The sequence below is a fragment of the Lygodium microphyllum genome, chromosome 27, assembly GCF_053477565.2.
Source record: "Lygodium microphyllum isolate KBCC chromosome 27, Lygodium_microphyllum_v1.1.10, whole genome shotgun sequence".
NCBI classification, from domain to species: domain Eukaryota; kingdom Viridiplantae; phylum Streptophyta; class Polypodiopsida; order Schizaeales; family Lygodiaceae; genus Lygodium; species Lygodium microphyllum.
Genome location: NC_141161.1, coordinates 86,998,970 through 87,014,835, shown reverse-complemented (window position 1 = coordinate 87,014,835; position 15,866 = coordinate 86,998,970). Strand labels below are relative to the sequence as shown.

Below are 15,866 nucleotides of genomic sequence, written 5' to 3'. Positions count from 1 at the left end.
CAAAACTTAGCGTAAGTGGTAATACCTTCTAATAATCTTCTCAGAATTCCCCTTCCTCGCAATCTAGTTTGAATTGAATCGAAACAAGAATTCTATTTTTGAGAATAACTCCCTTGATGGACTTTTCTCAATGGAGTTTCGTGGGTCCTTGCCTATGATAAAAGAAAGATCTTGGTTAGTTTTATTATGAAAAGTATTATTTTGACAAATTTGTCTCAAGGTCCTTTATATAATGAGAATTAGCATCCGTGATTATCCATTAGAGGTTTCGTTAGATCAATACAAATTAAAAATATTAAATCTTTTTAGGAACATAGTACCTTCCTTGTATTTCTCCTTGGTACATCTCGTACAAACCCAAATTACCCCTTGGAATTTGAAATTAAGAATTCCTTTCCTTTTGCATGGATCTTCTTGAGGACATGAACAACAACCAATTTACCAAATGTAGCCATCCATTCTTGTCCACCATACGTCTCCACATTAGAATAGGCCAAAAAGGGTATATGCTAAGCAAGCACTTCCTTAACAAATCATTAAAGCCCCTAACTTTCCCATCCCATGCCCACGAGCCCAGAAAATGAATCTATCATCTTGTAGCACTTCTCCAAATTCAAGAAACTGTTTATTCAAAAAAAAAAACGCAAGTTGCACATCGATCACTCTCACTGCACCGAGGGGTTCTCAAGTTAGGTGTGCTCGGTGGCCCCGGTCGACTGGCTCCATTCCTAACTTCCTAGGCTCATTTTGATCCCCCAATTCAAGATTAGGACACATCAAGGGCATGACACACCTAGGGACGTAACACTCGCCTATGGTTAAGACCTGTCACCCTAAGCTACACGCACTACCCTCCCCTATGCACAAATTGGGTCCTCAAGTGTGGAACACACCGAGGGCTTGCCCAAGGGTGTACCCATCTCCCAATCCCACAAGCACTGGCACCACATTCCATGGCAAGGTAGACACACCCCCAAGTAGTGCACCTTCTTCTCTTTGCAAGTACAAACAAGGGCTCCCACCACCATCTCCAGAGACCCCATCATCCATGCAATGTATTCCCCATATTATACGACTTGTCACCATGCAGGCACAACAAAGCAAGGGGCAAATGCAATAGGTCAGTCAAAAAGTGAATGAAGAAGCTCATTTCGAACAGCACTGGAAAAGGCAGCCACGAAGGGGCAACCAATGGATCCGTCCAACTTTATCTTCAATTTCAAAGGCATAAATCCCTCCAACACACCTTCCACTAGGGCTAGTACAAGGGCCTTTCAACTTCCATAAATCCCTCCACAAGTCCAAAAATCCTTCCAACACACTAGGGATCCTATTTGGCACAAGGGCCTTTCAACTTCCATAAATTCCTCCAACACTAGGGCTCATTCACAACTTAAGGGCCTTTGAGTTCCATAAATCCCTCCAACAAACCCTCAAACACAGCTTGTGTACAAACTCAAAAAGCCACTTGGCCTCCCCATCAACACTGTCCAACTTAGCAAGTGCCATGGGACTGGCACTCAGCTAGGAGGGGGGTAATGTTAACCCTCGAACGAACAAGGTGAAAAATCCAAAAAATCTAAAGCAAAAGACAAGGCCAAGGCAAAAGTGGAATGGAAGATGAAGGTGCGCCAAGAAAAATATGGAAACACAAGAAGTACGAAAAAATCCTAAATCAAGGAAAAATGTGCACAAGAAAATGCGTAAGTCAATACTTTTGTAAAAGAGCGCAAGGCGCACCGTGATTTATTTTAAGAGCGCCGGGCTCTCACCCATGCAAATTATAAAGGTAGATGGGCGGTAGGAAGGAAGTTAAGAAGATAGGAGAACAATGGAAAAAATGGCCTAGGCCACAGCCGACTATGTAAAAAAGGGGATAAGGGGATGACCGCCCAAAAGGGATTTAGGGCTTTGTATATAAAGTTCAAAAAGCAAATGAGAGCTCATTCTTTGGTGTGTGGAAAAGTGGACTCTTCTTCTTCTCTCCTTCTCTTCTCTTGCTTACTTGTGAGTGCTTGAGGGAGGGAGTGTGCGAGAGTGAGCTTGTGAGAGTGAGGGATCTTGGAGGTGAAGCTCTCCACCTTTTCCTCTATTCTTCTTCTCTTATCTTCTCTTGTCTCGCGCATGGCTATGGAGAATGAAGCTTGGAGGAAGAGGCTTGAGGATGCTTGAGCTTGCATCACGAATCATGGAGCTATCGGAGTCCTTGAGAGAGAAAGCAACTCAATTGGGCATCAAGGTAAGCTCACTACACTTATAGAGAGGGATAGCGCATCGGCTATGTGAGAGGTAGCCATTAGTGCTCGCTTGAAACGCTTGAACAATAAGTGGTTCGTGGGTCTTGGTGGTTAAGCTTGTGCTTGCCTCTACAATATCCCTTCTCCTCCTCCATAAAAGACATCCTTAAGCAATCCTCGCCCCTGTTACCATCAACTCTCCATCTTCCTCTTCTTTCTTGGTTGCGGTGTTCAATGCAAATTGTGGAGATTGCGATGTATTCCCTTGTCTACCATGTCTATGGCTTAAAAAGGAAAAGAGAGAGAGAAAGAAGAGATGTCGAAGAGATAACACACACACACACACACACACATAGAGAGAGAGAGAAAGAGAGAGAGAAAGAGAGAAAGAGAGAGAGAGAGAGAGAGAGAGAGCATAAAAGGAAAATACGATATTTGAAATTTCACCATGTGGCACGACCATAAGCATTATGTAAGTTTCAATGCAATTGACGTGACAAGGCTCCCAAAAGCTTTGGTTTATATGGATTATAGACTATATATTATAGATTACTCGAGGATGGAAGAACTAATTATCTCAATGAGTCAAACTATGAGTCATTGGAGTTGTTCTCACATGGGTTTTTGGTAGGGGGTTTTTAAATAGTTTTTCCCCAAAACCTTCCATGTGACCTAGAAAGGTCACATGGAAGGTTCTTGGTTTTTTCCCAAAACCACATTGTTTTTTTGTAGTGTTTAATGTGATGCCAAAAGGCATATTCCACGGTGGATTCCATGAGACCACGGTGGATTTCGTGTGTTTTTTATTCCACGGTGGATTCCGTGAGGTTTTGTGGTGGATTCTGTAAAACTATATTTATTTGCCGAGGATCGTATACAAGGTGGATTCCTTATACAAGAAGTTAACAGTAACGCTGTCATTTTTCGAATATTTAAATTAATGGACGTTTATGAGTTTAGAGTGCACTCGTATTAAATTAAGGTTAGGACAGAGTTCCAACCTATTTATTTATTTTATAGTTGAAGATTGCTAGGTATTCACTTTTGTTGGTTTAATTTTATTATTTTTTAACAATTGTGAATGCTTTAGTTGATGTGTAGAGCAGGCAACGGTGGCGTTGGGAAGCACTAGGTGATAGCGTGCATTCAGATTACCTAAAAGAAATTATCATTTTTTATAGGTGCGCACATTATCATTAAAGGCATAGTGCTAATATTTATTTAGGTGCACTTATTTATTGAATTACTTGACAAATATTTATTATTTTGTATGTACATAGACACACGGTTTAAATATTTCATTATTGGACATTGTATTTGGGCACAACCCAACTTTTGGGGCGCCCAACCGCTTTATTTTTTATTTGGACAAAAGCAAACAAAAAAGCCAAAGCATGCTAATTGTAAAATTGGGCTATTTTTGAGCTTGGAGATTAAATAAATTTATAAATACATGCCTTGTGGAGCGCTCACATAAGGCATGGGGGAGATTGTACCCAATTTGTCTCTTTTCTTCATGTTTTCTTTATGTCGTGTAAATCTTCCTTCTTGTTTTATGAGCTTTAGTAGAGTTCTTTTGTTCTTGGGGACCTTTTGGCGCTCGCTACGTACGCATCTAGCATCTGATTTGTGCACCAATTTGTCTCGAAAACCTCCTACTATTGTTGGAGACACACACATGCTTTTGCTACATGCCATCTTACACAAGGTCCTTCCAATGAGCCTTTATTGCCACGATCTCACCCTTATCTACATTTTTGGAAGGTGTTTGATTATTTTTTAAATGGAGGGTTTTTTACAAGTGCTGCATTTTGTAATTATGTTTTTTTGTTATTTTTTAAGGTTAAATAAGGAAAACATAAGCATACACCCAAATTTGAAGAAAAGCTTAAACATTTGAAAGCTTTTAGGCTTTTCAAGTTTGTAAACTACAAAAGCTTTAAAAAGCTTAAAGGAAAGCTTTGAATGTTGGGAAGCCTTAAGCCTATATAAAGGGGGGAGAGTTAAGTAGTACGGGCCATTCTCTTTATTAGGAAATTCGTCTCTTATTTAAGGAGAGAGGAAGGTTATACACAAGTGTGTGGGGATACGTACGTTAGTTTCTCGGTCATCGCGTTTGTAAGCCAAAAGGTTAGATTCAAATCTTTGTCATTCCTTCTTTTTAGGATTAGTTTAAACAAAATTTTCCTTCGTATTTTTAGTTTATTAAGGTTAATTCAAATCTTCATCATTCATTCTTTTTAGGATTAGTAAATAGTAGTGAAATGAAAATGATCTTTTGAACATATGGCGACAACGAAAGCATAACGAACTAAAAAAAATGAAAATGTAGAACTTCAATAAATCAGATATTTTGAATGGACGGGGGAATGACACCTTCTCCCATAATTATTTCATTACAAATAGATTTGTACCAACTCTTCGGTATACTATATAGCATATTTTCTAATTTTATGTCATTCGTCTTTTTAGTTTATTAAGGTTAGATTCAAATCTTCATCATCTGTTCTTTTTAGGATTAGTAAATAGTAGTAAAATGAAAAAAAAAAAGATATTTTGAACGTATGGCGAAAATGAAACCGTAACGAACTTTCGAATGTACTGAAAAAAATGAAAACGTAAAACTTTAACAAATCATATATTTTGAATGGACGAGGGAATGACACTTTCTCCCATAATTTAATTACGAAGAGATTTATGCCAACTCTTCGGTATGCTATATAGCATGTTTTCTCATTTCATTTAGTTTTTTCTAAGTTTTTGAAGTGTTGTTATTGTTTATTGATTTTATTTATTTATTTTATTAGAATTGCTATTTAAAAAAATCATCATCCTTGTACGTTTATAAAAAACTATCTTTTAAAAAAATGAAATTACAAAGTATAGCATGTTTTTCCATGAACAAGTGTACTATAGTTTTACGATAAAAACATATTGTTCTCAATTAGCATCAATGGATGCTACGAAGAAACAGAGTCATGAGGCATCCTTCAAGACTTCTAGAAAAAGGAAAACTATGGCTTTCAGAGAAACATCACTAAAACCATTTGCTGCAACTTGGTACGACATAGAAAAAATTGAATCATCTTGGGCGAGAGAATGTGAAAGCATCATTGAAAGACTAACAATATGCGCATCTTGTGGTATAGTCACAATGCAACATCATGTTATCAACTTGCAAAAGAACGATCCATCTATAGAAGACATACAAGTTACAATGGAAGCATCATTGGAAGATTAACAATGTGCGCATCCTGTGGTATAGTCACAATGCAACATCATGTTGTCAATTTGCAAAAGAACGATCCATCTACAGAAGAGATACAAGTTACAGTGGCTTTGTCAAGCACTATTCTCATCCTTGCATGCCAACAACATGGAGTCAACATGATGATAACTAAATGCCAACCATGTCTTGTGAAGAAAGAGAGAAACAAATACGTTATGTCACTCTCACTAGACTATACAAAACGAATTAAGATGTTACAACTTCAACTATTGAGTATCATTGATACATCCATCTCGGTTTGCAAAACGACAAGAGCAATTTGCGAACGGAACCTTGGATCGTCAGTCTATTCTTGATAATCCTCTAGTCTCTTGGAATGATGTCACTTTCGCAGCCATCTACTAGAATTGACTTGACTACATTCAATATTGCATATGTGTTTGCTTTCAACATGCTACATAATCCACAAATCCAGAAGTATATGGCTATCATAGAACATCCGCATCTAAGGTCAAGGCTTTGCATCCTCAACATGCAATCCATCGAAAGGATTATAGAGTTCCATTGTGAAAGCTCTCCATTCAACGCAATGCTCCAAGCAGATCACGAGAATGAAAGATGCTGTAGTTTGCTAGAAAATGTAGTCGAGCCAATTTGACGATAGGCATTCCAAAGAGCTGATCAGCACGAGTTTGCATGCATCATATTTTGGAATAATAACTGTCTCATTGAAAGAACAACGATGTTCAGGATAGATGGCTTGCTTACAAGAACCTGACCTTGCCTAGATATCACCTTGGAAAATGGAGTGTTTTTGTTGTTATTCCCACTTGGCCATGGCGCCTATGACTAAAAGAAATGTCAATGTTCAAAAGCATGATCAGTGACTTGAACTACATATATATACATATTCTCCTTTCGATATCCTCCATATATTTAAATAATGCAAAAACTTATCTACAAACGTACTTCACTTTGAAACACAATGCATATCTAAACACCATTAGTGCAACTTTCACTACTACATAACAAACATGCAAAAATTGCATATGGAATTTCAAACTCTTTTACTCAGCTGCACATGCCAACCTAGTTTAAAAACCCATATGGAAAGAGAATTGAAAATAGGAAAATGATTTTTCCCTCTCCATGAATAGTTAACTCCATTTAGTTCCAACAGCGCACCTTTCCGTTTGGACCAATGCCTGTCGTGGAACTCTACATCTACATCTACAATATTATTTATATCATGGGCGGCTTGACGCTGGTAAGATTGAACGAGTACGCCCGACTATGAAAGGCCATACGCAGAAACATCACCGTCAACACCACTGCCAAAATACCGTCGTGTAGTCGAACTGCTGCTTTGCAAGGCAGCGTGGCAGTGGAGACACGGAACTCTCTCACAACAACACTCAGAAGAGAGACCGCTATCAAAGCCAAGAAGAATGCCATAGGCGGAGGCCACATTTATTTCTAATGATCAGGCCAGGAGAAGGAACAAGCGCTGGTATTTTCATATCTCAGAGGATCGTGGTTTTGTAATATACAGGAAGGGCGGTTTTCTCCAAGATAGAGGAGGTCACAGGCACGGATTCCTGTTTAAAGAGGAAGCTGCTTAAGGGATTGTAAGGGATTTCTGCATTGCAGAGCATTATCCCTACCCGTATGGCCTCGACAATGAGCCTCTTCTTTGCTCAGCGACCCGGCATCCTCTCGCGGCGTAGCTGTGGCCTGCATTTTTACCTCAGACATACTCATTCTCAGAGCCTGTGGGAAGAACTATTGGGCCGCAAAATTGAAGCTTCTGCGGCGAAGAGGCTCGAGGAGGCATTCCTCGAGTACAGGGTCAGAAAGGCTGTCCCTTCCTGGCTCCCTTTCTTTCCGAATTGCTCCTTCTGGATTCCATCCAGTGAAGAGACCATAAAAAATCTCCAAGTCCTTGCGGAGCGCATACGGGTTTCCAAACCAGCCTCTCAAGAGCGAACAGCTGGAAATAAGTCATCGACAGATAGCTCAGAAACAGGCCTGTCCAAGGTTGCCCAGTGGGCACTCATCCAGCAAACAGACAGACTTTTGTCGAGGGAAGTGGCTTCGCAAAGTTCTGGGTCCAAAGTTCCCACGGAGCGAGGTAAGTAAAAGAAACGGAGGTTAACCATTATAAATGCTCTATGGCACAAAAGCATGGTTCCACTATTTAACCCCCCAAAAAAGAGATGACAGCTCTTGCATTATGATAGTGCTGTTTGTAGTTGGTTCTCGCATTCACCTTGTTGCTGAATAAGTGTATAGTTGGTTGTTCCTGTGCTAAAATTTAGACTGCCTTATAGTACTGGTTATGATATTTTAACTACATATGTAGGAGGAAATTGCATCCTTATTTTAGAAGAAATGTGTAGCATTGTAGTTGGTTCTAATAGCCAAGTTAATTCTAGCTGTGAACCAACTCAAGCGGAGTAAGTAGATGCCCTCTTAGAGGCAACCATCAGATGGGACTACTGATGCTGCTTGCTGAACGCAGCTAGGGCACAAGATAGTGATGGGGGAAGATTTGGAAGCCCCTCCACCATCTTTTTTTGTGATCCTTGTTGAATGGAATCAAAAAGTACTTGTCCAAAGCACAACACCCGTAGATGCATCTTCAACAATAACTGCATCTTGAGTGAAGACCACACGAGTCCCTAGTTGTGTCAAACTATGAACATATAAGAGATCAAATCCCAACTTGGGAACATAAAGATCTTCAGTAGAAGTGTCTTGATGATTCGGTGGAAGGGGAATGCCCCTCCTCCTCGAAGTGGCATGGAGGAATTGTTAGCAATGGTGACTATAACTCCTTTGGAGTGAAGATCTTGAAGCAAATCTTGATGATAATTCATATGGGTTGAAGCACCACTGTTCACAAGCCATGGCTTCTCTGATATAGAAGAAGCAAGTCTAGTGTCCTCAGTAGTAGTTGGTGGTTTAGAGTTCGAGTCCTTAGTACCATCTTGGTGCTTGCCTTCAAATAAGGGTACCTTTGGCAACACTTCTACACAGGATAAGGGCCTTTAGTGGGCTTTGACTTCTTCTCATCCTTCTTGTCTTCTTGTTGCTGCTTCTTGTTCTTGGCCTTCTTGTTGTTCTTTTTGTTACCCCCTCCCAAACCTGCAATAAAAGCTTTGTAGATCCAGATCTTCTAGCCCCAATCTCCTTGAGTCACTTTCTGTTCTCCAAAACAAGTGGGACTAGTTCCTTCCATAAAATGGTCTTCCAAACCTTGGAGGTAAGTATAATGGATGCTCAAGTAAGGATACCCTTGGTTCATATGCTAGCTAGGACAACCTCTGATTTTATGAAGTTTTCAAAATATTCTAGAAGATATTTGCATCATCACTTATGTTATTGTTGACCAGTGCAAAATAATAAAAAGAAGATTTCTCGACCAATATCCATAGGGGCAAAGGTGTTCATGCGTCAATCAAAGAAGAATCTATCCTTTTTGATTTATGCAATTCCAATGGAGAAGCCAAAGGATGAAAGCTTGGATACACTCCAAGCTCAATATGCAGAGTTCAAGGATGTGTTTGAAAAGAAGGATGCAGATATGCTATTAGAACACCGACCTTATGATTGTGCAATAGGTTTACAAGAAAGAGCTCAATCTGTTAGAGATCACAGCCTGATCAGGGGCAGCAGGGCAGGTACGGTGGCAGAGTGCAGTCGGACAGGTGTGCAGTCGGACTGCCATGTGGCAGTCCGACCAATGCAGTCAGTCGGCTGCATTCCGACAGGCTATTTTCTGGCGCCCTGTTTTGTCCAGATTTTGGCCATAAATAGCCGACATTCCCAGCAGTCTCCTACACTTCTCTGCTCGCAGGTTACAGACCGGTGACACGCGCAGATTCCGTCTCTGTTCGCAGATTTCAGACAGGAGACAGTGCAGACTGCAGCGGACTTCGAGGTGAACAGTAGGTTGCATCGTTGAGGTGGAGACACGCAGTCCAGTGCACTGCGCCCGTGTATATATCTGCATATCTTTGTATTCAGCACACTTTATACAGCAGATCTTCATCTTCCACTGTCTCTTTCTCTCTCTTCTCTCTTTGCGTTCTCTCTCTCTCAGTCCTACGCTTCCGCACCGCTGCACTCTGACATGGTATCAGAGCAGTGTTAGAGGGCTGACTGAGCGCAGAATCAACCTGAAGGGGAGTTTCCATCACGACACAAATTTGCGTTTTTTGCGTTTAAGGGCAGATAGGAGGGCTGCGCCTTGAAACAAGGCTGAAGCGAGTGTGGGCGCGCAGGAAAGGAGTCCAGGTGGTGGATTTGCTGCTGTTTGACGCGGAGGAAGTTTGAGTTTTCAGCCTACAAGTGCAGGTTTTGCTTTTTCATCGCCTCCTGCGGGTGAAGAAGGTTCAGGACGCGGAAGAGCCTTAGCAGGCTGAGTTTTCCCAGTCAGAGGGGGCTGCTTTTGCGTTTGTGAAGGCATTACAGGTGAAGATGTCTACAGAGATTGACTTGGAGTTCCAGTCGATTATGGACCGGAAGGTGCCTGTCTTACCGGCTCTTCCTGCAGATCAGAAGCTCGACGGCGACAACTACCGCATTTGGCGCGTCATGATGTTGGCCATCCTTGAGTCCTATGATTTGGCGGAGTTGGTACAGGAGATCGACCGGCCCTCGGTAAGAGATGAGTCCAAACTCTCTTCCGATGCTCGTGCGGAGTTGGCCAAGGCTCAGTCTCATTGGGACAAACTGAATGCCAGGATTCGTTCCTTTCTCTTTCTATCATGTACTACAGCCGTGATCGCTCACATCGAGCACTTGACGGTGGCTCGGGAGATATGGCTGGAGCTTGATCAGATGTACAATTGGATGACCCTTATGAAGCGGGTTTCTTTGGAGGTACAGATGCGGACCTTGTCCGTAAACAAGTCTTCTTCGCTGTGCGGGAGCACATTAACAAGCTAAGGTAGCTTTAGATGCAGGTTCAAAATGCGGGGAAGCCGATTTCCTCCGAAGATATGGCGATCACACTTTTGTCCCAGTTGCCGCCACGATTCGATACATTTTACTCTGCCCATATTGCTTCGGGGCGAGAGTCCACTCTTTGGTGGGAAGAATTGGTTCCTATGGTCTTGGACCAAGAGGAACAGTTAAAGGGACAGAATGCTTCCAAGTCGGAGGTGCTGACAGGTCAAGCCTCTCAGAGGAAGGGGAAGGACCAAAAGAAGAAGAAGGGGGATAACAAGTTCAAGAAGGACAAGGAGAAGGACAAGGACAAAGACTCCACATGCCATATTTGTGGAAAGACTGGCCATTGGAAGAAGGATTGCCCTGACAAAGACAAGAAGGACACCAACAAGGACACCAAGGATTCAGGAGCGGTGGCTGCACCCTCATCCGCTGCATTTTCTGTGCGGGAGCACATTAACAAGCTAAGGTAGCTTCAGATGCAGGTTCAAAATGCGGGGAAGCCGATTTCCTCCGAAGATTTGGCGATCACACTTTTGTCCCAGTTGCCGCCACGATTCGGTACATTTTACTTTGCCCATATTGCTTCGGGGCGAGAGTCCACTCTTTGGTGGGAAGAATTGGTTCCTATGGTCTTGGACCAAGAGGAACAGTTAAAGGGACAGAATGCTTCCAAGTCGGAGGTGCTGACAGGTCAAGCCTCTCAGAGGAAGGGGAAGGACCAAAAGAAGAAGAAGGGGGATAACAAGTTCAAGAAGGACAAGGAGAAGGACAAGGACAAAGACTCCACATGCCATATTTGTGGAAAGAATGGCCATTGGAAGAAGGATTGCCCTGACAAAGACAAGAAGGACACCAACAAGGACACCAAGGATTCAGGAGCGGTGGCTGCACCCTCATCCGCTGCATTTTCTTCATCTAGCTGTCATTGAGGACGCTTCACCGAATGCTTCTGATGCTGCGATGACGGCTCCCCAGGCTCAAGAGTGGATCGTTGATGGTGGTGCATCACGGCACATGACTCCTTCATCAGATGGTGTTGCCCAATTGCGACCCTCGCGTGGGCAGATTCTCATTGGAGACAGCTCTTCAGTATCTATTGCAGGTCGGGGTAAGATGCAACTTATTCCCGATGGACGAGGTGGTACCCATACCTCAGAGGTTTTGCATGTACCAGGCTTAGGGTACCATCTCCTTTCAGTTCATAAGATTTGCTCCCTTGGCCTTTTGGTGGAGTTTGACAGTACTACGGTGCGAGTCCTTGATCGTGGATCAAGGAAGGTTCTCTCATTCAGATATGAGGAGAACGGCATTTATAAACTGAAGTCTTTCACCGCCCTCTCTACTCTTCTTATTCTCAGTCACAGTCAGAGTTATGGCATGCTCGGTTTGGTCACCTGAACTATGAATATCTTCGGAGGGCGTCACGTGGACAGCTTGTTCGAGGGTTGCCAGATATAGTGGTGAGCCAGCAGCCATGTGTCTCTTGCATTCGGGGGAAGCAGCATAGGGATGCCATTTCCCACACAGCTTCGCGGCGGTCTACTTCATCGATGGAGCTTGTATCTACGGATCTATGTGGCCCTATGAGGAATGAGTCCTTGCGCGGGAGCTCGTACTTTATGCTGATCGTGGATGACTACAGCAGGATGACATGGGCCTATTTTTTGGCATTAAAGTCAGAAGCTTTCTCACACTTCAAGGATTGGCTTCTCTTTGAGGAGAACCGATCGGGCCGGAAGCTGAAGACCTTGCGATCCGACAAGGGCGGTGAATTTGTTTCTAATGAGTTTGCTCGGTTTTGTGCAGATAAAGGAATTCACCAGGAGTTTGCCAATACCAACACTCCTCAAGAAAATGGAATTCTTGAACGGAAGAACTGCAGTGTGATCGAGATGGCGCGCACCATGATGGAGCACTGACAGACCCCTCAGGTTCTGTGGGCCGAGGCTGTGGCTACTGCTGTCCACATCCTTAATCGATCCCCTACTTCGGCCGTGGAAGGGATGACCCCGTTTGAGGCTTATTTTGGGACGAAGCCAGATGTTTCTTACTTCTGGGTCTTCGGGTGTGATGCCTATGTTCACATTCCCAAGGCTCACCGTGATAAATTTGAAGCGGCTTTCCGAAGACAGGTATTTGTTGGCTACAGCTCCCAGTCCCAAGGCTATCGATTGTATGATCCCGTCAAGCGGGATGTGTACACTAGCCGCGATGTGCGGTTTGTGGAGGTTCCGGCTATCTCAACGGGTGAGGAGCATCCCGTTCTTGGAGATCCAGGGGAGAGTTGGGCTCCTTCTACAGTTCCACTGGAGCCCATGCCTTTTGATTATGATTCTGTTTCTGACACAGAGTCTACTGTTCCACCGGTCACCTCAGAGGAGTTACCACCGGTGGATATTCCAGAGTCTTCTGCTGATGGAGAGAGACGAGGGGAGGTTCGGCCTCCTCCTCGCTGGGCCCGTGACACACTCCGTGATTCAGGGATCGAGGGGGTTCCTGATGAGTGGGGATCGTAGGATGGTCCGCGGCGGTCACGGCGGCACCAGGTACATTCTACGGAGCTTGTTTGCTCTAACTATTGTTTGATGACCCGTGTTATGCAGGATCGAGAGCCCACCTCCGTGAAGGAGGCTTTACAGTCCGCACCATGGAAGAAAGCTATGGAAGCCGAGTTGGAGGCTATTGAGAGGAATGGCACTTGGTCACTCGTGCCCCGCCCCCCAAATAAGAAGGTGATTGGCGTCAAGTGGGTCTTCAAGACCAAATACCTTAGCGATGGTTCTTTGGATAAGCACAAGGCTCGCCTTGTTGCTAAAGGTTTTGCACAGTGCCCAGGGATTGACTGTCATGATACTTTTGCCCCCACAGCTCGTATGGCGACCATTAGAGCTGTTCTTGCTTTGGCTGGCCATAGGAGATGGCCTGTTTATCAGTTGGATGCGAAGTCGGCCTTCCTCAATGGTGATTTGAAGGAGGAGATCTATGTTGAGTAGCCTCCTGGTTTTGGATCTTCAGATGGGAAAGTCTACAGGTTGAAGAAGGACTTGTATGGCCTCAAGCAGGCTCCGCGTACATGGAACGAGAAGATTGATTCGTTCCTCCAGTCTCAGTTGGGATATCGGCGTTCCAAGGCCGATCCGCAGCTTTATGTTTACACTTCTGAGGATGGTTGTGTGCTTTTTGTATTATATGTTGATGATTTGATTGTCACAGGTGATGATGCACAGCAGGTCCAAGAGGCGAAGTCAGCTTTACATCGGACGTTCGAGATGACGGACTTGGGTCTACTCCATTTCTTTTTGGGCCATGAGATTTATCAGTCTCAGAGGGGGATCTTCATCTCTCAACAGAGATATGTACAGGAACTCTTGGTGTCTTTTGAGATGGAGGATTGTCGGGCCCTTTCTACTCCTATGGATCCGAACTGGAAGGCCACTTCCCATTCAACTTCTCCTTTGGCGGATGCTTCCCGCTATCGTTAGTTGATTGGGTCCTTGATTTGGCTTCTCAACACTAGGGTTGATCTATGTTTTGCTGTTGGGCTCTTGGCAGGGTTCATGAGTGAACCTAAGACGGTGCATTGGCAGGCTGCTCAGAGGATACTTCGGTATTTGAGGGGGACGTGTGATTTAGGGATTCATTACCCTGCAGGGACAGATGGTTCAGATCTTGTACTTGCCGGTTGGAGCGACTCGGATTGGGCCGGTGATGTGGACCACAGGCGGTCTACTACAGGTTACTGTTTTACCTTGGGTGCAGGTGTTATCTCATGGAGTAGCAAGAAGCAGCCCACGGTAGCCCTTTTGTCTACTGAGGCGGAGTATCGGGCCGCATCTTCCACCACATGCGAGGCTATGTGGCTTCGGAGATTTTTGGAAGAGCTTGGGTGTCCCCAGACTCGTCCTACTTTGTTGCGATGTGACAATGAGAGTTGCATTGCCTTGGCACGGAACCCTGTTTTTCATGCCCCGGACGAAGCACATAGAGATCCAGTACCACTTCATCAGAGAGAAGCTTCTGGATGAGACCATCACTGTGGAGTACTGCAAGACGGAGGACAATCTTGCGGATTTGTTTACGAAGGCACTTCCCCAGGCTCTACTTTGGAGACATTCTAGATCCCTCAGGCTTCTGCCCTGCCCAGGCTCTGAGAGGGGGTGTTAGAGATCACAGCCTGATCAGGGGCAGCAGGGCAGGTACGGTGGCAGAGTGCAGTCGGATAGGTGTGCAGTCGGACTGCCACGTGGCAGTCCGACTAGTGTAGTTAGTCGGCTGCATTTAATGCAGCCGACAGGCTATTTTCTGGCACCCTGTTTTGTCCAAATTTTGGCCATAAATAGCCAACATGCCCAGCAGTCTCCTACACTTCTCTGCTCGCAGGTTACAGACCGGTGACGCGCAGATTCCGTCTCTGTTCGCAGATTTCAGACAGGAGACAGTGCAGACTGCAGCGGACTTCGAGGTGAACAGTAGGTTGCATCGTCGAGGTGGAGACACGTAGTCCAGCGCACTGCGCCCGTGTATATATTTGCATATCTTTGTATTCAGCACACTTTATACAGCAGATCTTCATCTTCCACTGTCTCTTTCTCTCTCTTCTCTCTCTGCGTTCTCTCTCTCTCAGTCCTACGCTTCCGCACCGCTGCACTCTGACACAATCTCCTTTTAGCTCCATCCATAAGCTATTCCAAGATGAATCAGCAGAGCTTAGGAAATATATTGATGAGAATCTTGCCAAGGGATTCATATGTCGTTTAAAATCTTCAGCGAGAGTGCTCCAATTCTATTCATCAAGAAAAAAGCTGGATCCCTTCGTATGTGTGGGGATTATAGAGGGCTCAATAAGATTACTATCAAGAATCGATATCCTCTTCCCTTGATTCTAGAACTCCTTGAACGACTTGGCAAAGCCAAAGTCTTTACCAAGATAAATCTTCGTGGTGCTTACAACCTTGTAAGGATAAATGAAGGTGATGAATGGAAGACAGCTTTTTGCACAAGGTATGGACATTTTGAATATGTTGTCATACCATTTGGCCTCATGAATGCTCTAGCAGTTTGCAAACATATTATGAATGATATCTTTTGAGAATAATTAGACGACTTTATTGTGATCTATTTGAATGACATCTTGATCTTTTCTAAGAACCAAGAGGAGCAAGAGCATCATGTCAAAATAGTCTTAAATAAGTTGCAGGACATAGCCTTGTATGCAAAACTGGAAAAGTATTCTTTCCATCAAATAAAAGTTGAGTTTTTGGGGTACGTCATTTCTAAGAGGGGATTTTCTATGGACCCTAAGAAGGTACAAACTATTCTATAATGGGAGACTCCATTTATGCAATATGTTCAATTCTTTTTGGGATTTGCAAATTTTTATCGAATCTTTATCAAGGATTACTATGATATTGTTGTCTCTCTAACCAACCTAACTGGAAAGG

The 15,866-nt window shown here is 43.8% G+C and overlaps 1 protein-coding gene across 2 annotated transcripts in view; it reads left to right on the top strand.

Moving 5' to 3' along the window:
• The first annotated feature begins 6,742 nt into the window (after positions 1-6,742).
• The window catches only part of LOC148012572 (uncharacterized), a 66,089-nt gene continuing 56,965 nt past the window's right edge, over positions 6,743-15,866 (top strand). Inside the window, exon 1 of one of the 2 annotated variants that reach the window (XM_087669393.1) lies at positions 6,743-7,597. In XM_087669393.1, the coding sequence (XP_087525519.1) occupies positions 7,135-7,597 (463 nt within the window). In that variant the 5' untranslated portion in view covers positions 6,743-7,134. The remainder of the gene's footprint in view (positions 7,598-15,866) is intronic. The other variant, XM_087669392.1, reaches the window with a different exon arrangement.